The 27,181-nt window shown below is 38.1% G+C and overlaps 1 protein-coding gene across 3 annotated transcripts in view; it reads right to left on the reverse strand.

Annotated features, from left to right (window-relative positions):
- Positions 1-27,181, reverse strand: part of vps41 (VPS41 subunit of HOPS complex) — an 83,993-nt gene that overhangs the window by 13,585 nt on the left and 43,227 nt on the right. For 2 of the 3 annotated variants that reach the window (XM_015354484.2, XM_015354486.2), the window contains 17 exons: positions 25,166-25,228; positions 21,627-21,692; positions 14,307-14,426; positions 13,192-13,338; positions 10,440-10,506; positions 9,496-9,593; positions 8,358-8,490; positions 7,372-7,487; positions 6,621-6,677; positions 6,290-6,351; positions 6,124-6,205; positions 5,583-5,675; positions 4,298-4,425; positions 3,257-3,401; positions 2,738-2,779; positions 2,583-2,633; positions 1,889-2,026 (listed from right to left, as the gene is read on the reverse strand). In XM_015354484.2, the coding sequence (XP_015209970.1) occupies positions 1,889-2,026; positions 2,583-2,633; positions 2,738-2,779; positions 3,257-3,401; positions 4,298-4,425; positions 5,583-5,675; positions 6,124-6,205; positions 6,290-6,351; positions 6,621-6,677; positions 7,372-7,487; positions 8,358-8,490; positions 9,496-9,593; positions 10,440-10,506; positions 13,192-13,338; positions 14,307-14,426; positions 21,627-21,692; positions 25,166-25,228 (1,608 nt within the window). The remainder of the gene's footprint in view (positions 1-1,888; positions 2,027-2,582; positions 2,634-2,737; positions 2,780-3,256; positions 3,402-4,297; positions 4,426-5,582; positions 5,676-6,123; positions 6,206-6,289; positions 6,352-6,620; positions 6,678-7,371; positions 7,488-8,357; positions 8,491-9,495; positions 9,594-10,439; positions 10,507-13,191; positions 13,339-14,306; positions 14,427-21,626; positions 21,693-25,165; positions 25,229-27,181) is intronic. The other variant, XM_015354485.2, reaches the window with a different exon arrangement.

Genomic DNA, 27,181 nt, shown 5'->3' on the forward strand with positions numbered 1-27,181 from the left:
ACAATATACAAACAGTAGACAATGTGCAAGTAAACATGTAGACAGTTTGAATGTAAACAATACAGACGCGTAAACAATGACTGGAGATCTTTAGTTAATCAAACTAGTCACCAATTTGGCAAATGATACCAATATAAAAGGATCAGCAAAAATTGTAGAAACTGCAAAGGAAATTCATAAAGGCTTAATGAAATGAATCACCAGCAACCATATCACCATGAAGCTCACAACTGGCAACCCACTGAAGCTAAGGTGGTGTGAGTTATTGCTGGAAGTGGTGTTAGTGGGACCAGTAAGGGGTGCTCATCCTGTGGTCTGTGTGGGTCCTGATGCTCCAGTATAGTGACAGGAACACTATACCGTAAAAAGGCGCCATCCTTCGGGTGAGACATAAAACCAAGGTCCTGACTCTCTGTTGTCATTAAAAATCCCAGGGTGTCTTTTGAAAGGAGTAGGTGTTACCCCGGCATCCTGGCCAAAAATTCCTATTGGTCTGTATGAATCATGGCCTCTGAATATCTATGAACTGGCTTCATCCCTCTGTTCTCCTCCCCACTGATAGCTGGGCAGTGGTGAGTGTACTGGTGCACTATGGCTGCTGTCACATCATCCAGGTGGGGCTGCAAACTAGTGGTGGTGGAGGGGAATCCCCATTAAAGTGCTTTGAATGGAGTGTTCAGTTATATAAGTGTAAGCAAAATATTATTATTAATAAAAAATAAAGAATGGACAAACAGCCAGCACATAACATTTCATGTAGACGGATGCAGAGTTTAACCTCCAGAACCTTGAACTATAGATATGAAATTGGGAAATACTGAATTTAGGAGTTAAAGATTTAGGTGTTTATATTACATTATTTATATCTTGTAGAAATGATGAAGCAAAATGGCAAATAATGAATAATAATAATAATAATAATAATAATAATAATAATAATAATAATAATAATTGCTTACACTTATATAGCGCTTTTTTGGACACTCCACTCAAAGCGCTTTACACGTAATGGGGACTCCCCTCCACCACCACCAATGTACAACATCCACCTGGATGATGCGACAGCAGCCATAGTGCACCAGAACGCTCACCACACATCAGCTATCAGTGGGGAGGAGAGCAGAGTAATGAATCCAATTCATAGATGGGGATTATTAGGAGGCCATGATTGATGAGGGCCAAAGGAAAATTTGGCCAGGACACCGGGGTTACACCCCTAATCTTTTCGAGAAACGCCCTGGGATTTTTAATGACCACAGAGAGTCAGGACCTCGGTTTTATGTCTCATTCAAAGGACGGCACCTGTTTACAGTATAGTGTCCCCGTCACTATACTGGGGCATTAGGACCCACACAGACCGCAGGGTGAGCGCCCTCTGCTGGCCCCACTAACACCTCTTCCAGCAGCAACCTTAGTTTTTCCCAGAAGGTCTCCTATCCAAGTACTGACCAGGCTCACACCTGCTTAGCTTCAGTGGGCTGCTAGTTGTGAGTTGCAGGGTGAAATGGCTGCTGGCTAAATGAACATTAGGATAGTTAAAAGTATAGAATTTAACATTAAGTTACAATTGTGCAATACACCGATTTTGGTCACTGTCCAAAGAAAAACAACTAGATAAATACTAGATAAATAGTCTTCTGATCTGATTTGTTGTAAGAACTGAATATTGTTAGTCATGAACAGTCCCAGTGGAATAACAGTGACACATGAGCCAAAGAACACAAATGTAAACTATAGGGAAGTGAGTTTAAAACAAGGAACAGGAGACACGTCTTTTCACAAAGGTCTGTGGGAGTATGGAATAAATTACACGGCCACAATTTTAAAGGTGATACCCTGGTTTCTTTGTAAGATTCATTTTGTGGAGTTTTCATGAGATGATCTGTACCTTCTCCAATGGGCAGTGAATGCTGTCTCTCAGGAAGGGCAGCAGGTTAGGGCGATCATATTCTGCGTACAATCCTATCTGCTTCTCATGGTACTTCTGTCCCTTGTGATGGTCTCTTTTGAACAGCTTATGCAGGTACTGGAAAAAGAATTATATACAGGAATTCAGCATCACAGAATAATGGTGACATTTCATATTTAGATAAGGTTGTTTAAAAAATGGAGGCCCCATTCATAAATGAAACACACTGATACAGAACTTCTAGTAACAGTCCTGCTCTCCACATCTCATTGGTATTTTCTTTGCATGCTTCCTGCCTATACTCTGTAGTGTGACTTGACTACAGGAAAACTGTCCGGCTAGCTTTGACTTTATATTTTTTAAATGTATTTTGCATGATTAAGAGTCTCAATAATGTGCTTCAATGTACAAACCCTGGGGCCAAAATGAACTGATACATTTGAGTATATTACAAGTATCTGAGTGTATCATGTATTCTTCACATGTTTCATTTTTCTTTTACCAAAAATTACACAAATGATAAAAATAAAATCTGAAACAAGTACCTAACAACTTAAATTAAAATATCAAGGAAATTTCTATTTTGTATCACAATAATGTCATTTTTACAGTAGCTATCGAAACCACATGACTGGATTGAAGGGACAAAGACATTTCCATTGCCAGTACTCACTACATGCAGTAGTTCAGGACGATTCTTCAACTCCTCCACCACCCTGTCTATCTGTAGGAATGGAAAAATCAACATTCAAAAATGGAAACTTTAAGCTGCACTCTGCTCTCCTTTATCATTCCTATTACAGAAATTCTAATCAGGGTTGAACTCACCGAGATTTTGTCTTCATTGTCCAGCAACATATCAACAGCTTTCTGAGAAATGCAAAAAAGGTAAATTTCATTGTTCTGGTAAAAAACACTGTACCACAACTAGAAGCAGAGACTGCTTCAAGTTACACTTGAAGTGAGCACCCTTACGCTCGCACAGCTCAAAGTAAAGACTGAAGTAGTTCTCATCTCTTCACTTTCCCACGTCTAATCCTGTATGTGAAGGTGTATGACAGTAACACTGTACACCACAAGGAAAAATATTGGCCAGTTTCAAAGTGTTCAAAAAGTGAAAAACTGCAAAAAATACATCTAAAAGTACGCTATTTCCATTGCTTACTTTTATATGGTTTACCAATTCTGCTTAAGTTGAACAATAGTTGATTTAGATGATCACAGTTGAAACAAGTTGTATATTATTAACATCTTAGCTCCTTAAGCCATGAGCATGAACGCTACTGTACAATAACTGTTATCATTACTATCCAGAACACATTTTTATAGGAATATCCCTACACTTACCTCTTTGTCAAATTCCATCAAAAGAACGATTTTATCTTCAATTGAGGAAAACAGGTTGTGTCTATGAATAAGCTGATAGACATCTTTATGTCTCAGTCTCAAGTAGATCTCCAAAGCTTTGTCGTAACGCTGGTCATATGTAAACCTGGATAAAACATAGCAATTTCTATAACAGCATACAGTATTTTAAAAAAATATATGGCTTGACTTCTGGGAAAGTTGGCCCTGGTGTGAGTGTGTGCATGTACTGTATGTGTCTGTCTGCCATGCGACGGACTGATGTCCCATTTAGGGGGTACCCTGCCCTGAATCTGTTGCTTTCTGTGATAGGCTCTGGTGTTATCTACATTCAGAGACAGACTGTTGTTTAAGCACCTGTCCGCTAATTGCTCCACCTCCTCTCTGTATGGTGCCTCAAAGTTGTTACTAATGAGGCCCACCACTGTTGTGTCATCTGCAAACTTGATATAATTTCCGCTGTGTTTAACAGTGGAGTCATGAGTCAAGATCTGTTAGGTTTATATGCATATTCTATGTATTAATAAATGTATCCTCGTGTATTAGTACCTGTGTGTGTGCGTTGTTTGAGTTATATCGCATGGTTGGATTCTAAAACCATCAAAAGAATCAACTTTGTGATTTACTGCTACAATTTATAATTGTTCCAGTAAATGATTAAACCCTACAGAACTGGTGCCTTCAGAGAGCCACTACATTTACATTTTGGCTATGGCAACGTTACATTCATGGCGTCCCTGAGTGGCTATGATTACATATTTGGCGTCCCTGAGCCGGTTTTCTTACAACTTGAAGAAAGGTACTTCGCAGATGACACTTCCAGTGCCTTTGCCCCCCCATTCTCCATGGGCCTTTATGGCCTGAAAAGGGACCTACCTATGTCATAGTAAAAATGTCAGATAACATTTAACTTTCCCAATACTTTCACTGGACACTGTACATGAAATGTGGTAAAATAATGGAGAAGAGCTTTTGGACAGACTGCCTATTTAAGCAGAGTAGCTGCTGCTCGGGGGTACTCACAGTTCAGCCAGAGTTGTCAGCAGTATCCTGTTTTCAGGGTCTTTCTTCAGGCGGTCCCTCACAGCCTGGACAATGGTCATGTTGTTATACAGCTCCCCTGGCCACTCTCGGATCAGCATAGCAAAGCCCTTGAATGTGAGACAGTGACATTGTCGCTTCTAGGTTACAACATTCGAAAAACAAAACCTGGTGCTATCAAAGTACATACAGGATTTGCTCATTTTGTAAGACAGCCTTTGACCTACAATGAAGTCTTCATACTGGGACCAGAAATCTCTAAAGGGCTTAAGAGTTGGGTTACAGCAAGAATTTGTTTTTCATCAGTGATGGGAAAGCGGCGTTTGCATTGTCTGGTGGCGCTGGGGCCCTCGGTTCAATTCCAGAGCTGGGGTGCTATCTATGTGGAGTTCGCATGATCTCCCCGTGTTTGTGTGTGTACCATACTGGTAGGTTAATTGCCTTCTGGGAAAACTGGCCCTGGTGTGAGTATGTTCTTGTCTGTGTTTGTGTCTGTGTGTGCCCTGCGATAGACTGGTGTCACTTCCAGGGTGTACCCTGCCGGCACTAGTTGCTTGCTGAGAAGGGCTCCAGCTCCCCCATGACTTTGATTTGGAAGAGGTTAGAAAATGGATGGATGGATGCATGATGGGAAAAGCATACCTGGCCCAAACAATCCAATTTTTAATTGACTAGCTGTAAATCTGCGAATTTTCCTAATATTTTATCAACAACATTAATCTTGAATTTTAGAAGTTAAATTGTGGGTTTTATCAAATGCTAGTCCCTCCCTTCAGGAAAATTTAAGAGTACCTAAAAATAATTTATAGTGTCAAATATGAAATGTTTTCACTGTTTATTATTATATTTAATACAGGTATGTTCGATGTCTTAAACCGGCATTTTTTGCAATAATTTGTTTTTGTCAAAGGTGAGATGGATTTTGGTTTCAGTTAGTATGGAACACCAAGATTCACAGTGGAAGATTCTTCATTCACTCTTTTACCCACTACCATTTTACCCTTTTTGTGAATGCCGGTTTAACTTTCTTAGAGTCTGTAAGCACTACTGGAGAAACATTTCAGCAGAAATCGACTACAATTTCCCATGTACAGTCCTTGGAAAGCCGTCCTTAGAACAGCCTTTTTCTAAGGACTGACATTTTTTGAGAGAAACAATTTCCTCAAAGTGTGGCAGTTAATGTCTAGTTGGTTAGTTCTAAACTAATAAAATGAATGTCTTGAAACCATCATCTGAGAGATGCGAGCAGTGAATGATGACAGCTAACCTCAATATCACTCTTCAGGAAGTCGTGGAGTATCATTTCATAAATGGCTGGTCTCAACCGCAGGTCCCCTCTAGGTAAGTACTGACTGATGGCCTGCAAGTACAGGGAAGTGTGGTTCTCAATAAAGCAAAGGATCTGCATCAGCTTCTGATGAATATATATGTAACCTTACAACACAAAAATATAAGAACAGATATGCATTGCTTTTATAGTTTCATAGAAGAGTGAACATAACACTTTGAGCTCACAAATCACAGGTCTGAAACATATTTAATTCCCTGTTGCAACAATGCGTTTAACCTCAGTGTCTCTGCACCACATTTTCCTTTTAGTGTAATATTAGTAAGAACAAAATCATACTTAGGGTTACCAGAGTGTGGCAGATCTAAATCAGTTTTAAAAGCTGTGAAAATCATAAATATTTTGGTATGTGTAAGATATTTTGCTAAATATCAGTATATTTTAGATATCAGTAAAAAACTGCAATCTAGCCTTGAAATTCTAATTAATTCTCTCTCCTGGGTTTTTCAATGATGCTTACCTTAAGCTGTCCAATAGTCTTGAACCTGTACACTTCATTTTCCCAAAGGTCCATGTTTTTCCCCAGCACCTTCTGACATTTTCTAAACAGGAAGATAAATATGTCCTATCAGACACCCGTCACTGCAACCCCTCTGTATTTCACACAAGAATAAAGGAATGTGTACCTTGCAGCCATTTCATACTCCTTTTTCTCCACCAAGTGATTGATGTAGGAAATGCCGATTTTCTGCGCAAATAAATAAATTGACAGATAACCTATATACAAAGGAGACTGGCTATAAAACTAGACAACACTCCAAGAAGAGCAAACAGACACATTACCAAAGAAAACATTGAATATTTCTGAAAAGGGATCCACTTAATGGTGAGAGCTTTCCATGATTACAATTTAGTTACAACAAACGTTTGCCCAAATTAAGCAAAAATTCATAATTTCTTTAAAATTGAAAGTGCATTTCCCTTAAGTAATGAGAAAAACGAATCGAAAAACCCTACCTGAACATCGTGACGTTTTATATTTTTGTAGCTTATTTCAGCTGCCATCAGAGCTTCCTGCAAAAGGCAACCTGAGCTTCAGTTTCAAAACAGAATACTTCAGATACTAAAGGATCTGGGAACATCTGCTTTGAAGAAAATACAAAAGCATGTGTGGCACACTGCATGCGTTCAGAAAACTGATTCAAACCACAGTCTTAGGAACAAGGGACAGCCTCTGTGGCACAACCCACAGAAGTGTCAGGCCCGAGCTGTTAACAGTCTTCCCCCAGGCTGAGGAAACCTCAACCTTAAAGATCCTGTATACTGTAGTACACACAGAAGAACGCAATCGCACTCAAAAGTTCTCCAAGCAGAATGAAAAGCTTAAACACAAAATCCAAAATGCAGTTTAGACCTGATAAAAAAAGGGTGAGGCTAATATTGATTACTATTGAGAACTGGTTGTTAAACTTATGGGGAAGGGTTTCAACAAAGAGATGGAACATACGTGTTTGGAAGAACACCTTTTAAGATCTAACAATATCAGTTTTAAGGAGAACAAAAATATTTGAAAAGACTTCTCCAGGACCCTGACCACACGGTCTCCCCAGACGTGTTGTGTTTGTCTCAAATACAAAACTAAGAATCCATTTCTTTCATCCAAGCCATAGGCCTAACAAACGGCAGAACAAAATGTCATTGAAGGCTTGGCTGAATAATAAAATAAAAAAAGGGACAACTGAAGCGGCAAAGTAGCACTGAAGCTTACATCGTATTTTTTCTTTTCAAGGAGCCAGTCAATGTGGTCATCCTGGTCCCGCTCCTTGGCGACCACTATATCTTTAGGACTGATGATGTAGAACAAAGACTCGCCTTCGGAATGTTCTGTAAGGATAAAGGGTCCAGTTAAACAACAGGGCGGCCAAGTTGACTTAAAGTGTCCTTAACAAATCGACACTATGACTGAGGTTGAAGAAGAACAAAATTCCATTATCAGCAGAGGCAGAAATGTTATATTTTAGGTATTAAAATCATTTATGATTAACACGCTTATATGCCCTAATGGTATTCTATCAAAAGTACAGATGTTATCTGTACCCAATTACAGTAATACAACTTTTCAGTCACTCAAGGCAAATACCGTTTATTAGGCAAGAGCTTTAACCAATTAAGTCACAGTGCTGTCATAGACATTTCAAACGTCTAGTAAATCTTTATTTTAAAGATTGCACTATCCATAAAGCTAATTTTATTTTTTACAATTTCTCTACCTGTAGCGTTGGCTGTGAATTTGTAGCTGTTCATTTCTGGAGAAATGTGCTGGACCAGTGACCCCCAACCACAAAGATAAATCAGAATCAACGAAAATACGTAAATAATATTTAATTCTGTCATTTCCTTCTTGTTGCCTCTTGCCTATGCCCAAACATAGCTATTTTAGCAGTCCAATTAGGTAGCTGCGTCAGCATGCACAGGCTGCTAAGGAACAAGCAAAGGTTTATTCCATGCTGAAAAGAAATAGACACAATGTTTCAGATGTGGAGCCAATCGTCTCTTTTCTTTTCAGCATGGAATAAATCTTTACTTGTTCAATTTTAGCAGTCTGCCCTTTTTGCTGTTTTAAACTGATTATAGACGGTCGCAGAAAGACAAAATTCAGCAGTTTCTATTAAAACATTGTTTTGAGACTTTTGCAGGGAGCAGGGAAACCTGTTCAAGTAAACAGGTTAACCGGAACGCTTGTGTTTTGTTTACCCAGCCGGTAATCCCTGCACTCATTCTCTTGGAAGTTCCTGACGGTCAGCGCATCGGAGGAGATCTCCTCAAAGCTCTCTGAATGTGGCTGGATGATGTCCAGTCGAGGCCGAGCCCTGAATTCCTCCTCCTGCTGAAGAAAGACAGGTAGCTGCACAAACTGTCTTCAGGAAATGGCTGGAAGAAACCCTCAGATCAATCACCTCAAAGCAGTCAAACAAGAGAGAGGACCTCCTTACGTTAGCAAGAAACGTTAGTTTCTTGTGCTCTAAACCACAACATACGAGAACATGAAGAATCTTTGCTTTGATCCCACAGATATATTTTGCTAAAACATTTAAGACCCTGATAAACTGTATAGACTGTTTAACCCATGTACTACAGCCTCTACTTTTTAACATTTCAGCATGTCCATTTTTGCAAGATAGAGATGTCAATATGTCTGTAAGGAAAAAGAACTCAATTATTTATTCTTAAAGTGAAACGTTTTTTTTCTTTCTACATAAAAGATGTCACTTCAGCAGACAGCACAATTATAATTTGTGAGTAAAGTGGCTATTCTGCCAGCCTGCTGAAAGGGTGTTCACGATTAGAGCACTGCAAGTGTAAAAGCGATATAATAGGTATATTTTCCTATTTATTATGAGTAGAGAAACAACCTTCAGTACAGGCTTTTAGCTGGTCAACATGATAGCAATTGTGCAGCTGTGTCACCTAACTATAGGATTGACATATCCTACTTTCAGAGGTTTTTTAGGGGTTAAGCAGCAAAGTCAAGTCTTCCTAAAAACAGACCAGCTATCTGTATCAAAGAAATAGCAGAGCAGATATGCCAGTGATTTTATTCTGCTTCTGGAGGGTCAATACGGAGAACATATAGACAGTGTAAATCACTCAGGTGTTTTTCAATGAAATACTGTGATCACTTAGCGAAATACAAAGACCTGTTCTTTCTTTCATAGCGAACAAAAGTGGCTTGACACCTCCACAATGAGGCACCAATGCAAAGAATACCATTGACAAAGAAATACATCACTGAGTATTTACTTCAACCGTCTCTTTTTGCTTTTTTTTGGCTGAACGTTCACAACAAATGCTCAAAAGAACGACCAACGTGGACATTAGAATAGCTTCCTACCTGGTCATCCAAGATCTCCTTCACATAGTAGAGAACAACCACCTGGTCTGCAAGAGGCGCCAGCCCACTGATGAAGAACTCTGTCTCGAACGCAGACACTAGAAGAGGAAGACATGCACATTACAGCACAGACATGCATTTTAACAGGAGGCAACAGGGCACAACAAGCTGTATTCACACCAACCGCTGCACATACACAATCCCATCCCAGTCTTGCACGTTAATATTTGAAGACAGAACACAATGCTGCTTTATCTGTGTACAAAGGATTCCAGATTGAAGCCTATTAGAACACAGTCATGACCCTGCTGTTTTTTTTTTATTCTCTCAGGTCTGTGTGGCAGCACCAGCTGGAAACATAATGTTGGAAATCTCCACCGTTTACTGACCTTTTAAAAAGCGGGATTGGAAAAGGTCTGGTCAAGTGTTAATACCACACGTCTAGTGAAATTCGGGTGTCAAAAGCAGCGCTCAAGCTGCTCCGGCTGCCAAGGCGACTTTTCACACTCGATGTCTAAGAGTCTAGAACATTTGATTTTCACTGTTGGCACCGCAAGGCATGTCACTGCTAATAGATCCACAAGCAAGAGGAGGGCCTGACTGATGCCTGCTTCTGTGAAAGCAGCAGATGTGCTTTCACGGAAGGAAAAAAAAAAGGAAAATGTTTCCTTTTCCTAATCATGGCATGAAAACTAACCTTTTACAACAGTGTGTCAGAAACCATTTACCCTGTCTGGATCTGAAACACAAGAGCATTTTTTTTTTCTGCTGAGCCCACAGACTGCTCTCTATGTCTTGGCTCTTCAGTGGGTAAAGCTCTAAGGTCACAAATTCCCACTGCAAGCCTGCACATCTTCACAGCAGGTTTGTTTTGTGTGCCAACCACTCGCCCTCTCCCTTCTGCATGCCAACACTGTAACGTCAAGAGAAAATGCTGCGATTACCAATTTCAACGTAGCGGCTGGGTAAGTCTCTCATTTCTGTTGGGTCCCGTTCTTTCACTGCACAGATCTGGAAAATCAAAACGATAACAAAATGGATTTTAAAAACATATGTGTACCCCTCCATTTTAAAATCACATTATGGGTAGAAGACACAGGATCAATCTCATGACATTAAGACAAGGTCATAGCATCACTGGGGGGGAATGATTCTAGATCAGCATGTCTCCGTGTTAGTGGAAGCAATATCTTATGACTAAATTGTATTCAATCTTGTTCAGATGCCTAGAGAGGTTTCCAGGAACCCCTTGATTGCATGATTACCCCCCAAAAAAACTTATCATCACTGACCTAATGGATCCAAAAAATATATCTATATTTGATAACTTCTCTTATAGGGGAATCATTCAGCCTTGATGTTGGTGAAAAGGACTTCAGGCCTAAGGACAGTGTGAAATACAGGTCATAGAGCACAGAGCAGAGTAGATAAAACTGTCCCCAGTATTGTGTGCGACTCACCCAAAAATGCAGACATTTAGCACAATAGAAAGATTAAACACATTTTTGGACATAATGTTAAAATCCAGGTACAACCGAAAAGATGGTGCAGTGTGTTAAAAGCTGAATAGTTATCAAATAAGACCACCTTCTGCAGTACTGGATTCAGACTGGGTTTTGCGCTATAAAAAATGAGATTACGGCAGGTCTTCTTTTTATGGAAGGCCAAGCAGGCTGGTCTCAGGCGTAAAGGATATGAATTATTTAGCCGAGTTAAAGGAACTGAACCAGTTTAGCCTTGAACAAAGAACAAAGAAGACTTTGGGGATATTAAAAAATGACATCTTCAAACTCCTGGAAGGTCAGCAAAGCCAGCCTTGGTTAGGCCTTCCGCTTCACAGAGCAGAACCAAGATGGACCCTTGACGTGAAATGGGGTGAAAGAGGAGAGATTTCCAAATGAAGAAGAAAGAGAACACAACGTTTCGACCGTGGAGCCTTCTTCAGGTGTCACACCTGAAGAAGGCTCCACGGCCGAAATGTTGTGTTCTCTTTCTTCTTTTTTTCAGCATGGAATAAACCTATTACTTGTTCCTTTGCAGCCTACGCATGCTGACGCAGCTACCCACCTGAGATTTCCAAATAATGCATTGAGCTCTTTGAAATAAAAAAGATTCCAAGCTGTTTTAGTCTCTTACTGTTCATGATTCATTGAGATCCACCTTAATAAGGTTCATTGCATGCCCAATGACAAGAATTCAGGACACGCACAATTACAACAAAGATTTTTTTTTTACTGTGCACTCTGATAAACAATGTGTTTTAACATGTTGGAATAGCAGATTCTGGGCAAACGGAGAATCGTTTTGTGAATAACAGCTGTACTAAAGAAATGTTAATCCTAAACAAAGTGTAGAATAAAAAGGAGCACAAGCATCTATCCCAGGCCTCAGGCACCCAGTGTCACCAACTGAACAAAGCCTGCATGCAGTACTCTGTGACATTTAAATTCAATCAGCCCTCGTCAATCAAAGATCTAGCAACCACAGAATTTGAGAATAAATGGTTTTCCCTGTGAAACCAGATCTGGCAACTGCGGGCAAAAGAGTTTTTAGTGAGTGGCAACACTTTAAATGGTGGTTTCCATGTAGCTTGTCCACCACTGTGTGTTTTCTTCCATGCTTGGTCCATGATCTACACCTAGAGCAGAAAGGATGCTGCTGTCTCAGTAGTTGTCTGCGTTAGTAATCCATCTATGGACGTTTATAGAACTTGTGCAAATACCGAAAATAATGCTGAGAATAACCAGAGCTTAGAATATTATTTTGCACACAGTGTATCAGCGATAAATGATGATATCTAATATAAAATGATGTACTGTATGTTATATTAGAGCTATGGAACTCAAAATCAGATAATGACTTGGGTAAAGAACTCTAATACTTCCATTCACACACACATGACCAAATGAAAATACAGTATATGGAATTAAATGGAACTTACTAAACATTAAGGCACAAGAATTCTGTTCTTCACAGTCACTTACACACTGTTTACTTGAAGAAATAAGTTGTGAATAGAGAATATGAGCTAAATATCAATAAACAGACACAACAGAATTATTACTGCATATTTGCAAATATGCATAAAACCTCCACAATTTGCACAAATAAGAAGTCTGGGGTAAGGAATCGGTACAAACAAATGGTTTTTAAGCTGGATGACTTTTCTAAACTGGGGGGGTCAAGACCAGAGCATCCCTATAAATCTAAAACTCAAAAGACATTCATGATTTGGATTATGAACATGAGGATTTATGTTTCTGATCTACAAGAAAGCTTATAACTCATTATTTATACTGTATATTTACAGAGTGAAGATTGTTTTACATTGAATCAGCACTGATACGCGTTTCCATTTGTTTTGCTTTTGTCTTTTCCCTTGATTTTTTCCTCTGATTCTGTAATGATCGTATCATAAAATGTAAATGACATGCCCCGTACTTAATATAATCAGCAACATTCACTACCTCCTTCAGGAGCAATCTCTGGTGAAATGCAAACTGTTTGTTCAATATACTGGTAACTAGGCACAAAACATCTTTAAGAAAAATGGGACGTTTGCTTCTCTTTAAAGATCGGATGCCAAATTTGTTTGCATGTGGGTGTAGTTTTGGGCTGCACAGCCCCTGCATCCAATAATTCAGTTTTTTTGTAGACCTTGCTTTTTTCACCCTGCAGATAAAAGGTCTCGGGTACCTTAACAGATGTTCCCCAGCCAATAATAAGAGTGGTATTGTCCTTCCAGCACAGGCTGCAGGGATACATATCTGGACGCAGGCTGGTATTGTCCCTCAGCACAGTGGTGATTCGCTGCTTGGTGCTGAAGTCGTAAATCCTGACACCCTGCAAAACAGTGGGTAACACAAGAAAACAGACTCTGCCTGTAGTTATAGCAGACCTCTAATGCATTCTTTGAAGAGTGCTTAAAGACAATACTTATAAAGACTCTTATTCCATGATTAGTTGCTAAAATTCACATTTTCTTGGATAACCTCAGATGTGAAAAAAAATGCATTTTTTTGTGACATATATGATTAACTAAACCCAAACCCCCAGAAACCTAAAGAAACAAATTCAATTAATTATATAAATATATTAAAGTCACTTCCCACTTTTTACATACTGTATATGATCTTTGTTTTTGTCAATAAGTATTATACAGTATACATATTTATACTTACTGTCAGAATGTGTGTTAACATCTCTTTACATCATAAGTTCCTTTTCTGACAGGAACATCAAACGGATTTGATCATAAAAACTATTTTTTAAATGCATTTTGCATTGAGATTATGATTGGATTCTAATTATTTAACGTAATTTCATATATCTCTGCAAATGCAGATTTATTTCAGCAACTAGATCAAGGAAAAGATGCACAAAGATGAAAAATGAAAGTTTTGTTTTTCATGTAAACAGAAATGTTCTGCTAGAAGACAGTAAGATATTAAAACCATATGTTTTAAAAGAAATTAACACGCAGGGCTGCATCTAAAAAAAATCACATCTTATGAATCCAAAAGTACCGTGTCCCTTTTGTAGGAGTCCTCAAATGTAACAAGAAATAAAATGAAAAAGAAATCCATCCGACCTATGTTCACTTCTCCCTACTTCAAACAAAACAAGAATGCATACAGTATATCCTTTACATACTTAATTAATAGCCAATTATCTCAACCATTTTTAGGCAAATGCCAAAAAACACCATTGGCAAATTTTAATGTGAGTAAGGCATTACACATCCTATAAAATATTTGTTCAGATAATAAAACAAATATTGTAAATACAACCCTAATTTTTATTAATTTTACCACATTGTTTGCCCAAGCGATCAAATTTGCTCTCCATTTGATGCTGGTAATGGTGCCTTCTCCTTCGTGTAAAGTGACAGTCTTCCAGCGGTTCAGCCAGTTTCTCTCATACAACATGAGCTGTAAGAATAGAAAACACTGTGTTATAAAGTGGATGTTACATTAATGACGGGTCTACCCCTGGTCAATGATGGAAGGTTGTAATTTTATCAGTCCTTCGACTTAAGTTCAAGACACCTACAGCTTTGTCTCTGAGCTGATGAGTAGTTACACTAGAGACTCAGTATAACAGTGTTTGCACATTAAGAAAATTCTAATAGGTACAGTATGTGAGATGTATATTAAGATCATTTTGCAAATATCGTTTTTTAACACACACTTGCAGAAAAGTGGTATAAGAAAAAGACAAGGAATGGGAGATGGTTTGTTTTCAATAAATCTAAAAAAAAAATATTTGTGTTAGCAAAAATGTTTAAGATCACTTCAAAGGCAAAAGTATTCCTCCTTCTAAATTAATTATTTAGACATGAGTATTATCTGTAACAAAGTTCAACCATCAACAATAAAAGCAGATTAACAGTACATATCATAGTAAACACTCAACACACACTCATTTTCATGCCCAAACAAAAGAATTTACAAGCTCCATGCAGTGTCCCCTCCTTTGCATTTTACAAGCATTTGCAGTGTGTCTAACTGCACAGAAAAGTTGATTCAATTGAAGAATTGTGAGAAAACAAAATGCTTTTGCATTGAGTTATACTTTCTAATTTACTTTACTGCATTTAGCATCAAGTCTGACTTCTATAATGCAAACAATTAAACTACTGGTTTTCATGGCAGTGACACGTCTTCTCTCGGTTCCGCCTTCAGAACCGTTCTTCAGAATGGTTCATCCAAGTGAAGAGAATGAACTGGCGACATATAACTAATTATAGATATATCGTAACAATTTGAGAACAGTGGAAAGAAAGCCCTGGTGTAAACACACAAAGAGAGTTCAACAACTGAAGATCTGTGTAGTTTCTTTATATTTTTTAGTGTGGAACTGAACTTTACTTGCTCTTTTGCAGCCAACGCACAACATGATAAATGGCACCACATGATAAATCTTGTGAAAAGGAACAAACCAACAAATAAACAACAGTCCAACTCCAGTCTCCCAACGTGTTAGGTAAATGGGTCCTTGAGCTCAGGAGAAGGCCGAGGACTTGTAAGTGTAATTGGCATCTACACCACAAGAGGACAGCTGAACACAGTACATCTACTTTCAGTTCCCTTTCTCTCTCGCAACATTTCTGTAGCAGAGTGACAGACGTTCCTTTGTGTCTCAGTCCTCGAACAGCTCCAAAAACTACCATTGTTCATGATCTAAATATCTCTGTGTATACACCAAATGTAGTGTAAAAATAATGATAGCATATCACGTTTCATTGCTTTGATTCCTGACCTAACTTGCAGTACGTCACAGATAGTTTTTGCAGATTTTATTTTCATGGATCCAGACCTGAGCAGTAAAAATAACTAGGGTGAAGACCAGAAGTGTTGCTGTTAGCAATATTACTGACTGAACTTGGTGTCCTCACCAGCAACGACTGCTGCATTATGAAACCTAAGCCCAAATACCTGCTCTACAACCAAGAGGGCACTTTATAATTTGCCTGAGACAGCCAGTACAGGTACTGTCAAAAAATGCATAAAGTACCAGGTGGGAAGTCTGTGTACTCAATATTCTTAGAAAGGGAAAACAATGGAAAATCACACTAAAATATGGTTTTAATTAAGGAATAAAAAAATGCACCTCAGAGAAATTGCAGAATGTAAATGCGAATGGGATAAACAATGTGTTCTGGACCACTTTTGGATGCACTGTTTTTAGGTTAAATGTCTTTGGCTTAGTCAGAACCCTGTGACCCAGTGCTGTGTTCAATTTGTTCCTATTGGCTAAAGCTTACTAAGCTCTACTGCTTCTCACTGTATATCCAATCAGGGAAAACTAGCCACCTACTCCTTCCTAGCTGTCAGGGAGCAGACATCTGGCTCTGTGCTCAGCTCATAGGGCCTGCCTTGTCCCTGAGGACATGCCATCTGCCACACACTCCAATCAATAACTCTCAGCCAACTGGCATAACAAGAAATTTAGAAATTTGTCTTCATTCAGAATAGATAAGCCCACCCCAAAGGACTATTTATGTAATATATATGTAACATGAAACAAACAAAAAACCACAATCTCTTGGAAGTATACCAAACCTTATTTTAGCACCAGGAAGGAACTCTATTTTAACTGAAATGCATTCAGCAACTTAATTTCACAAATTAAGGAAAACAAATCTAGAAATCTCAAAATAATACAGTGAAAAGCGTATAAGCACAGTGAAGTATAATGTGTATTTTTTGCCATGATTGCCATAATTAAAATTTGCATTTCAGATTAAAAGATAAATATAAGGCAAAAGTGCAAATGACAGCTTTTATTTCTGGCATGTTTGTACAAGCATATTTATCTACGTTAGAACAAGTCACCACCTCTACAATTCTCTATTAATAAAACTCGTCCTTCATAAGACAGCAGAAAAGAGTTCAGTTAAACTACACTAAAGTTAAACTAAAGCTGCTGAATCTCTTCTCAGGTTTTTATGATCATTATCATTGTTTAATAGTTATGATAATCTTTGTTTTAAACTATAACTGCTTTCATAATGCATCATTTCAAGGGTCAGGACAATAAAAGCCAAAACACACTAATTAAAATAATACATAAATCATAATTAAATGCTAGTGCATAAGTTTTAAGATGGGATGTAAAAATGTGCAGACTGACGTGTCCAGAATATTCACTTTATGATATTCTGCATCAGGACTTCTCAACCTTTAGGTCATACTTAGGTCAGTGTCACAAAGATCAGTGCCCAATAAAAGCATAAGTAGTTTATTTTTGGCAGAGCGGTGGCACTGTGGCTAAGGATCTGCGCCTGTGGCTGGAAGGATGCTGGTTCAAATCCCGTGGCCGGCAGAGGAATCCTTTTCTTTGGAGCTGGTTCCCCCAATATCTCAGCGCACATCCACTAGCTAGGTAAAATGAGCTCATCTGCAGTACTAAACACTTTTTTTACTGCGAGTTAAATGAGAGAACACAAGGTAGCATGCTTTCAGGGCATTTTTATACAGTGAAGTGTAGCTTTGAAAACCCTGAACTCTAGGACCTCAGAACAACCACTAGGAATTGCATTCCAGAAACAGCAGTACATTTTGTTTGTGAAAAGTTACCAAGGAATTTCAGATTTACAAAACTCATACTGTTTTTACTTTGCTTTACCACACCTTTCCCTTTTCACTATCACAGTCGCAGTATACTTTACTTTGGTTTCCAATACATGCAGTATATCTAATGTTTTCAATAAACTAGAGTCTTGTATACTAAGCAAACTTGACTAGTTTAAAGAAAACAGCAAAGGAAGGGGATTAGCAAACTCTGCAGAAGTAGAAAAAGAAAGACAAAAAATTATTATAATTGTAAAATGGGAACCACAGAACTCAAAAAGGCTATACAGTAAGACGTAGGTGTTTATAAACAGTTAGGTTAGACACATAACATCAATAATTCAAAAGGCAAATAAATTGAGGTATTTGATTTAAAGTGTAGAGTTTAAATCAAGGGATGTAATGCTACTAGTACACTGCCCTAGTAAGACCTCATTTAGAATAATTAGTACAGTCACAGTGTTACAAAAAAGATGTATTTAACATTCCTGGTCTTAAAAGAACATCCTACACTGACTGGATAAAGGACCTATATATACTGGATATATTTTAGGCTTAAAGAAGAAGAGAAGATTATGAGACAACCTGATTAAATTATTTAAAATCTTCAAAGTCAAACCAGTGGATTTCTTCAGAATAAACAGTGACCCATGAACTGGAGGGCACAAGGAAGCTGCATGAAAAACTGAGGACAAGCGGCTCAAAGTGTTATGGAGGACCGGAACAAGCTACACCTGGCCTTAATGTTGAATCTGATGACGTCACTTCTTTCAAAACATGACTGGATGAGATACACAAGATCAATTAGCCACTGGCATTGAAATTAACCAGACAGTGTAAATAGCCTCCTCTTGTTAGAACCTGTCCTTATGCATCATGTAATCCAACAAAGTTCTAAATGGATTTTCTGGAGAAGACAGCTACCATGGCTAAACGATGGTCTCAGAAGATGCGAACTAAAGATACAGCAAGTTGATATGTAAAAATGAAAATTTTAGAAAATATATTTAGCATAACTAACTTCTTAAGGTGGATGTGTTTGTTTTCAAGTTCACTTGATTTCCCTTAGCTTTATGTTAGACACTTCAAAGGTTCTTTCAGTTTCAATGTAATTTATTCAATTTTTCACCTGCCCCTGGTGTTGCACTATTAGTGTACTTTCTCAATTAAAACAATCTTTAATGTGCAGATGACAGTGACATTTATGCAAGCTGCAGATCTAAAGATGCCTTCATGTACAGCATGTCCTCTTTTTATATCCACATGATTTTGTGTTAAAACAAACAAAAATGTAATTTATTTTCGTCTATAAGTGAGAGTCCAGGTCATCGCATGTGAAAATAATACAGCAGTAGCTACAGTGATTCCTGCACAGTATTGAATTCCCTGCAACAACATTTGACTCCTGTTGAAGTTTATTGATTTTCATCACTTTGCTCCCTTTGCTTTTTGAAGTATTATTAACAAAAAGGAGGAGGAAAAAATCTGTAATAATTGAGTAAAATGGCTGAATAACACTCACTGTTAATCTTTAATAAGGATCAAATGTGTATTAAAAATTGTAAGCTCAAGAAGACCTCAAGAAAGTGATGTCAGCTTGTGGGAAATCACCTTGTGCTGGAATGCTGTATTTTTTTGTAATAATTGCAATTTAATACACTTCTGATGCTACTTTTTAGATGTTGTTGAATGTACAGTTTTGTTGTACACACTGCTGTTCCCAAGAGAACAATCCTGCTAAAGTTATTTATATTGCATGCATTTCTTGCTCATAAAACCTTCAGCACAGAAATTAAAAACCCCAATCCCACATGGCTGAGACAGAGAAATTTTAAAACAATCACCCCCCGTGGCCAGTTTTCTGTGCCACTGTGAATATAACAGCTTTGGTCAAAAATAAATTCAAAACTTTTGGTCAAAATGTAGAATCTCTTACCTCCCAATGTGTATTGTTTGCAATGTTGCAGCTCTCAAACCTTGTGGGTATATGTGGCCTGTTCTGTATTGTATTTAACCACACTACTTTCTGTTTCATTTGCAAAAACAAGCACTGCAACAAGGGCAGAACATGCAAACAATTCTTGCATGAGGACTCAATAGTACCTGTTAGTGGATCTATAAAACAGGACTACTTTTAACTTTTACATACAATCCAACATCGTCATCAGTCTGATGGCACTGAAAGGATGATGGAGACATTGGCATTGCATTGCCACCTTTCATCTGGCCTACATGACCTCATGGTCTTCAGTCTGTGCTGTGGCTCTTCATCAATGTCCTTCCAGCACTCAGGAGCAATTATAATCAGAACCAAGCTTAAAGACGAACATGTACTCTACTGTATCAGCAATCTGTGAACTTGCACTGGCTCCCTTTGAAATCAAATTTAGCTTTAAACAGTATACAATAACTTACAGCCACATAATAGATTTGGACTTACAGGGCAAAATGTATCAAATCCTATCAAAAAAAAATCTAACTACAAGTCTCACCTAGTATTTGTGGAATGGCACACACTGTATACCGCATTGTTTCAATGTGTGCAGTCTTGATCCAGAACTTACAACCTTACAACTCACAGCCAGCAGGCATATCACCCTGCAAATCACAACTGGCAATCCACTGAAGCTACGCAGCTATGAGCCTGGTCAGTACCTGGATGGGAGACCTCCTGGAAAAAAACTATGCCTGCTGCTGGAAGTGGTGCTAGTGGGACCAGCAGGGGGTGCTCACCCTGTAGTCTTTGTGAGTCCTAATGCCCCAATATAGTAACGGGGAAACTATACTGTAAAAAGGCACTGTCCTACAGATGAGATGCAAAACCGAGGTCCTGACTTTCTGTGGTCATTAAAAATATCTGTTCTCCTCCCTTCTCTCTGTACTCTGTTCTCCTCCTCACTGATAGCCGGTGAGTGATGAATGTACTGGGTGCACTATGGCTGCTGTCGCATCATCCATATGGGGGCTGCACATTGGTGGTGATGGAGGGGTGTCCCCATTACCTGTTTTGGGCTAATTCCTGTTCCCTAAAACAAATGACTGATGTTTTTCAAGAGCTACAGAATACACTATCAAATCATATTCACAAAGCAACAGGATTTCAACCTGTGGTTTTAAAAATCTATGCACTGGGCACTTGTGTTAATATTATATCATAGTACTTTGCATGTTTGAAGTCTTTTGCAATACTGAAATGTGCAGCCCTGTAAATTCATAACATCATAAGAAGGGGCCGTTCAACCCATCTTGCATGCTTGATTAGCAGGAGAACATCCCATTTTAACTGCAAACACATCAAACAATTTGAACAAACCATAGCAAAAATCAGTTCTTAAAAAATGTTTAATGAAACTTGTATTTTTCTCAGGCTTTTGATTGAGTTGTTTGAACCACCAAGTGTGCATTTGATTTTCCTTTTTATCCCTCAATCATAACGTTTGTCAAATGACAACAGACCATTAGGCATGTGAAAAAAAGTCACTGGGTTTAAAGATGTTGATTTGTCCAAGAATTTCTTGAAGGCTGACATTTCTAGAATGCCACGAGGCTATTGGCTTTGGCAACATAACTGGTTATCTTGTTCCATACTATCAGAACCCTAAGTCCTACTATTCTTTTTCCTGTTTCACATAAAACTCATCAGGATGTTTCAAATCCTCAAACTCCTCCCACATGTACATGAGTGAAGGTTCCAAAACAAATTACTTTATTTTTTATAAATATACCAGAAATAGCGTGATTAAAATATTAATGTTTAAAACATATTTTGAAAACAATCCTAAAACATATTTCGAAACAAAAGAAAGTGGGCAATAATCCATTTTTTCTACTTTTGCTTTACTTTCAACGGTCGCACTCGACTTCAGATATTGAAGTCTTGAGTGTAAGAAAACATTTTGTGGATCACCCTTCTGTGCAATAAAGTCTAAGGTCACTTAATGTTCTCAGCTCTCCTAGTGCTAAGCTGAGCTCATGAGGAGGAGTGTTGAGTCGCTTCAGAGGGGATGAAATCTGCAAGCACCTTTTTGTAACTGAATGATATTACTTCTAACTTACCTTATTCCCTCCAGTGACAAACTGCTTACTGTTTGATTTTCCAAACTGAGGATGAAGTGCCACTACCTGCAGGGTACAGAGATAGAACCGTTTTAGTGACTATATCTGACCATATTTGGTGTGCATATCAGCCTATACATGTAGTTCCACTTTTAATTGGAACTTACATTCAAAACAGGTTTCACGATTACGTCCACCAATTATTTTGGTTAAATAAAAATGTATCAGAAGCGTAATACACTGTTTTCTAAACACCTAATATTTTAGAATGATTTATTTCCTACAAATCTGTAAAGTTCTACAACACAAAATTCATTCAATTTCAAAAGCTTTAGTTTTAACTCTTGGCATTATAAAAACAGAGGTTAAAATAAATAGTTTTAATGATATTCAGATTTGCTCAAATACATGACAGCCTAAATCTGCATAATCTGCATCTTTCTATTACAGGTTAATGGGTAAGATCTTTAGAAAAAATTGTCATAAGTGATTTGTTTAAAAGAATGTTACAGTTCGGTGTCAATAAAAGTATAGATACTTTCAAGAAGTATTTCAAAAACGATACACTGACTGTAGTAAGGTGTGATTATATTTCTGAAATGGATGGGGATCTATGACTAAATCTCAGGAAAGAAAAACACTTGAAATAAATGAGCTTATTTATATAAAAGAAATTTCTTAAAGAAAGAAAAATATAAAATAAAGGAATATGTGACAAGACACTTCTGAAAGAAGTCATGAAATTTCAAGGATTTTCTAAGCAAAGGCAACTGTATATAAAAAGCAAGACTTATGTTGTTTAGAAAACACTTTTGCAGGGACACAGTTAAGCTCTGTTTCCTTTTGCTTTCATGAGATGTTTAATACAATTGAACTTAATTTTAAATAGGTACTTTGTGCTTTTAAACTTCACAATTACCAGTTCGCCACTTTTTTGTGAATTTGAACCTCTAAAACAAAGATATTTCATTTAATTTGGTTACTGTTTATGAAAGCAAGCAAACTGAGCCAATAAAATTATTCCATTTTGATTCTGAGGTCCGTGAGGGAAATGTAACTGGTAATGAGATTTGTCCCAGAAACAATGATTTCAATGGCCAAAATATGATTTTTGCCTATAAAAAAATGTGAAATGTGAAGATACAGAGAATGAGGCAAAAAGGAAAGAAATAAAGACTTCTGGGGTGTGTAGCTGTCAAACTTGTATAATCCAAGTATGTTCAAAATAATTGCTGGCTGTGCTGGAACAAACTACAAAACAATGAATGAGAAGTTTTGAAAACCAGAACCAAATCTAATAAATAATGTTAAAAGATGTGACCTCTGAAGGTATTAAATGAATGATGTTGGAATGAAACACTGGTGCAGTGCACTTGGTCTGCTGTGTCAGCACAGACAACCAGCCTCCCAAAGCAAGGTGTCTATTTTTGTGTTCTAAGTGGATTTAACTTTATTTTATTACTTGTTCCCTCTTAAATCTCTTCCACAAAATTATTTCATATTTTATTTATGTGCACCTCAGTCTGCTTCAGTGACTCATTGTGGACAATTATCTGTAGTGTCCACTCCCTCCAATAACATCCCCACCGGCAGAAGAGTGGCTTTATAGAAACCATCTCTGTCGTCCGCAGAAAAACAGCCCCCCCACCCCTTCACCCTCTCCCAGAAGCACCCTTGAAGCTCCATCGCCACACACATTCAAATTACCACTGCCTTTTTAGCTCAGATTGTATTACAAGTACTCCTGTATGGATTAGTTCCCCAGGCCTCTCATAACCTTCACTAATAGTCTTCTGTTTTTTTCTGTTTATGCCATTAAAAACAGAAGGAATGACAACAACAAGCTGAGAATAAGTCACGCAACAGGAAAGTAATACAAAACAACAGGACAAACATTAAAGGATGAGGAAGATAGGTCTCATTTATTTAAAAAAAAAGACATTTTGCTTACTCTTCATGTTAGTGAAAGACCCCAGATAGACAGACTGGATAAGGTCAGAAGGATAAGTCTGGAGATATGTTCTCTCAAGTTAAAAGTGTTGTGCAAGAATCATAGAAGAGATGAGTGGACTTTTCAGTCCTCTTAGACACAACATACAGTAGGCAAAGGGTAAAGAGGTGATGGGCTTAATACAAACCTCCCAGCTGACCTTGATGGCTTAAAAGTTCACAATGTTTAAAAGTCTAAACGGCCAGAAGATGTAACCCCTCCTCCCTCTCCCTCACTACACCCTCATTGGTTAAAAACAGTAATTCTAACACTGAATGTGATGAACATGATGTAAAGTGAGCATTCTTAATGCAGACCTTGGCTAGTGATCTGAACTGGACATGGCCTAGAAAGGAGAGAGGTGTGGTGATGTTGGCTGCGTTCATTGTGCCTCAGTGACTATGACAGTGGCAGAACTTGACAATCGTGGGCCCTTATCACACACTAGTGGGACCACAATGGGCTCTCCCTTTGATAAGTTATGCTTCTTTACTGCCAATAATAGGACAGGGTTCTCTCAGGTTTCTGACAGTGACCCTCAAAACTTCCTCGGAGAGGTCTGCACATCTCCAGTCGGATCTGTACGGGGTACCTCCCAGAAGTTACTAGAGAGCCAGTAGCACACCAAAAGACCTAAAAGGCTAGGCAGGTCAGAGGATCTGAGGGACTTAGGGTGGAACTGGATTTCTAGTTTGTGGTAAGGATTAACACAGTTACATAAAGTTTTTATATAATTAGAATTGATACATTTACATTTAAATAACTACAACACCTCCCCCCCAGCACAAAAAAAAAGCTGACTGCTGTTTTGTTTCCTTCAGTATATGTGACATCACTCTTAAAGACCCTCAAATAGATCAACAGAAAGCACTGCTACCATAAACTGAAGCAAAGACAGAGGTTTACCATTTTATTCCCATTTAACCTGCCAGGCCAAAATTGCTTTTAAGTCTTTTGCAGAAAAATGTAAGAGCCATAAACACCAAAATGACAGCATTTCAAAACATATTATTCTGACTTCCAATCACAGTCAAAACAGAATGGTTTACTTTCTGCAGTGGCCCTTATTGGACAGAAATAACTTCTCAGAAAACATTAAAAAAACAGATATTCTGACTAGAGTAAGGCTTTTTAATGCAAATATTTTAAACATAATGTATATAATGCAACATTAAAGCACTGTACCTGTCTAGATCTCTCCAGACACATATGTTGGTTACTTTTATTACACGTAACTAGAGCTACAGACAATGGGATCAATGGCAGAACCGTTTCAGCACACCACCAGAGAAGATCATGATAGACAAATTCAGCAATATCACTGGTGGATAATAAAAAAAAAACTGCAAAAATATGGTTTGGCATGTTAGAAATTACTCTACCAGCTTACAAATGAAGGTGCACTGTGGTCAAAAAATAGAATTTCTGCTAAGTGATTTTGCACTTGATTTATTTGGCATAATCTCTGTATTTCAGTTTAACAAGCTTTGAAGTCTCATGGACAGAAGCAGAAGCTGTTGCTAAGCTAAGGCCTCGGCTGTTGTCTTACCTTGATGGGACAGTCAAAGTTATCATGGAACCCCTCCCTGGTGTATAGTCCGAATACCTGGACCTGCCAAACGAAATAAGACAAGGGGTTGAATATTGCATTTCTAAGTGCACTTCCTGACAGTTATATTGCATTTTAGTTAACAGACCATCATGTAATGAGAAAATAGAAACTCTTTAGCAGGAATAACTAGGGAAAAAACAACAAGATATGAAGCAGTGAGGGGGCTATTACAGCTGTCATAACATGTTGGTCTGGGAGGATATCAGGCATTAAACTGCAGTTTCCCAATTTCTCATTTGAGCGTGTGTTTTGCTTAGCATTTAGCCCTTGTTTGATTAAACAAGAACTTCCTTGCAGTTTGAAATTTCCGTGTGTGAAGTCTGCTTGGCTTTTTACAGGCCTTTTACCGGTACAATGAGAATAAAGGGCAGTACACACTCGGCTCTGAAGCCTGTTTTACACGCGAGTAGCAGATGGAAGGATGGTTATTCTCTCTGCAAGTTCACTGGTGTCTGCCAAGTCCCTAGGGATTGCTGACAGTGTGGTAGGCCCAAGGTGGGTCACTGACTCCCACCCAGCCCCGAAAACAGTCAGGTAAGCTTGTGACATAGCCTGAGACCTGAACCAGCAAAGTCCTGGGAACGGACTGGATACAGACACTATGGCCTCCTCCACTTGTTGAGTCACTTGCACCCCCAGCCCCCATTTGAGGCCAGGTAAAGCCAAAGAGCAGCCAATACAAATGCTCTATGAAGTCTGTCCGATTAAATCAACACACTGTATTGAGAACCTTTGGAAAAGGATCAAAATACTGTACCCAAATGATTGCGTAAATGTATCAAAACTACATAAAAAAACAAAAGCAATTCCTTTTATAAAAGAAAGTAAAAAGGAACATAACAATAACTTCTTTGGTTTATTGTTCTAAGATCTGATGTTGATCAAAAAACAGGAGTGTAAATACTGCAGTAATTTAGTCTAGCATGTAATTAACTCTAGGAAGAGGCCAGCTTGGCAGAATTATATATTCCAAGAAGATAATTACTCCAAACATGCTTCCAATAAATTCCAGACTGTACTTCTAATTAACTGAATTAAAGATGAGTTTGCAAAAACAATTACTGTACATGGAACAAATTACATTTTGTGTGATTGTGTACAAAATGCAATAGAGGATGAATCCTGAGGTGCTCTAATAAATTACCCTTATGGTAAATTATGTTTACAACTTGTCTTGTCACACAACATGAACTGAACAGACCAAACAGTAACTATTTCTATTTTCCCCCTATTTATGCTCTGTATTACTTCCTATTTATGTTCATTGCAAAATGTTTGTTTCATTTTGCTGGGATAAATGAATAATATGGTTGTCACAAAACATTTAATTTATCTACAGTATGTAAGACAGGATTTACAAAGAGCAGCTTCTTAATGTTCAAATAATTGCAATATTCTGCAGCAAAAAAAAACATAGGACAATTATGTAGTCTTAAATTAAGCTATACAACCAATTCAGATATCTCTGAGAACTTGTCTTCTTTGCCACCTGATGAACAAGACGGTTTTTGCCCCCACAACTGTTTTTTTCTCTGTTTTCTGGGGTTAGCATCTGACAACTTAGGTTAAAGTTGAAGCCAGATAAAATGACAAAAACTGCTTTATCTGAATATCTGCTTTATCTACCGTAGGAATCACCCCAAACTGGACAATGTGCCGTGTGTTTATTCCACTAGGGTAGGGCTCGGACACATTGATCGCACAGTGAGAAGCTCTTTCTGGGAATGTCTGTTTTTCAGCTGCTCTTTGTCCATTGGAACTTTAGCTTCAGGCTCTTGTCTCAACAACGGAAAACTCAATGCAGTCTTTTTTTTTATTTGTTCTGGCTCATCCTCCCAAAAAGCAGAAAATGGGTCTCTTTTCATTTTCATAATGGCATTTTGAAATTGTTTTCTAAGCAGCAATGGTGCTTCCAAAGTGCCATTGTACTTACACTGCATAGTGTAAGTCAGG

This window comes from Lepisosteus oculatus, chromosome 6 (assembly GCF_040954835.1).
Source record: "Lepisosteus oculatus isolate fLepOcu1 chromosome 6, fLepOcu1.hap2, whole genome shotgun sequence".
In the NCBI taxonomy this organism is placed as follows: Eukaryota; Metazoa; Chordata; class Actinopteri; order Semionotiformes; family Lepisosteidae; genus Lepisosteus; species Lepisosteus oculatus.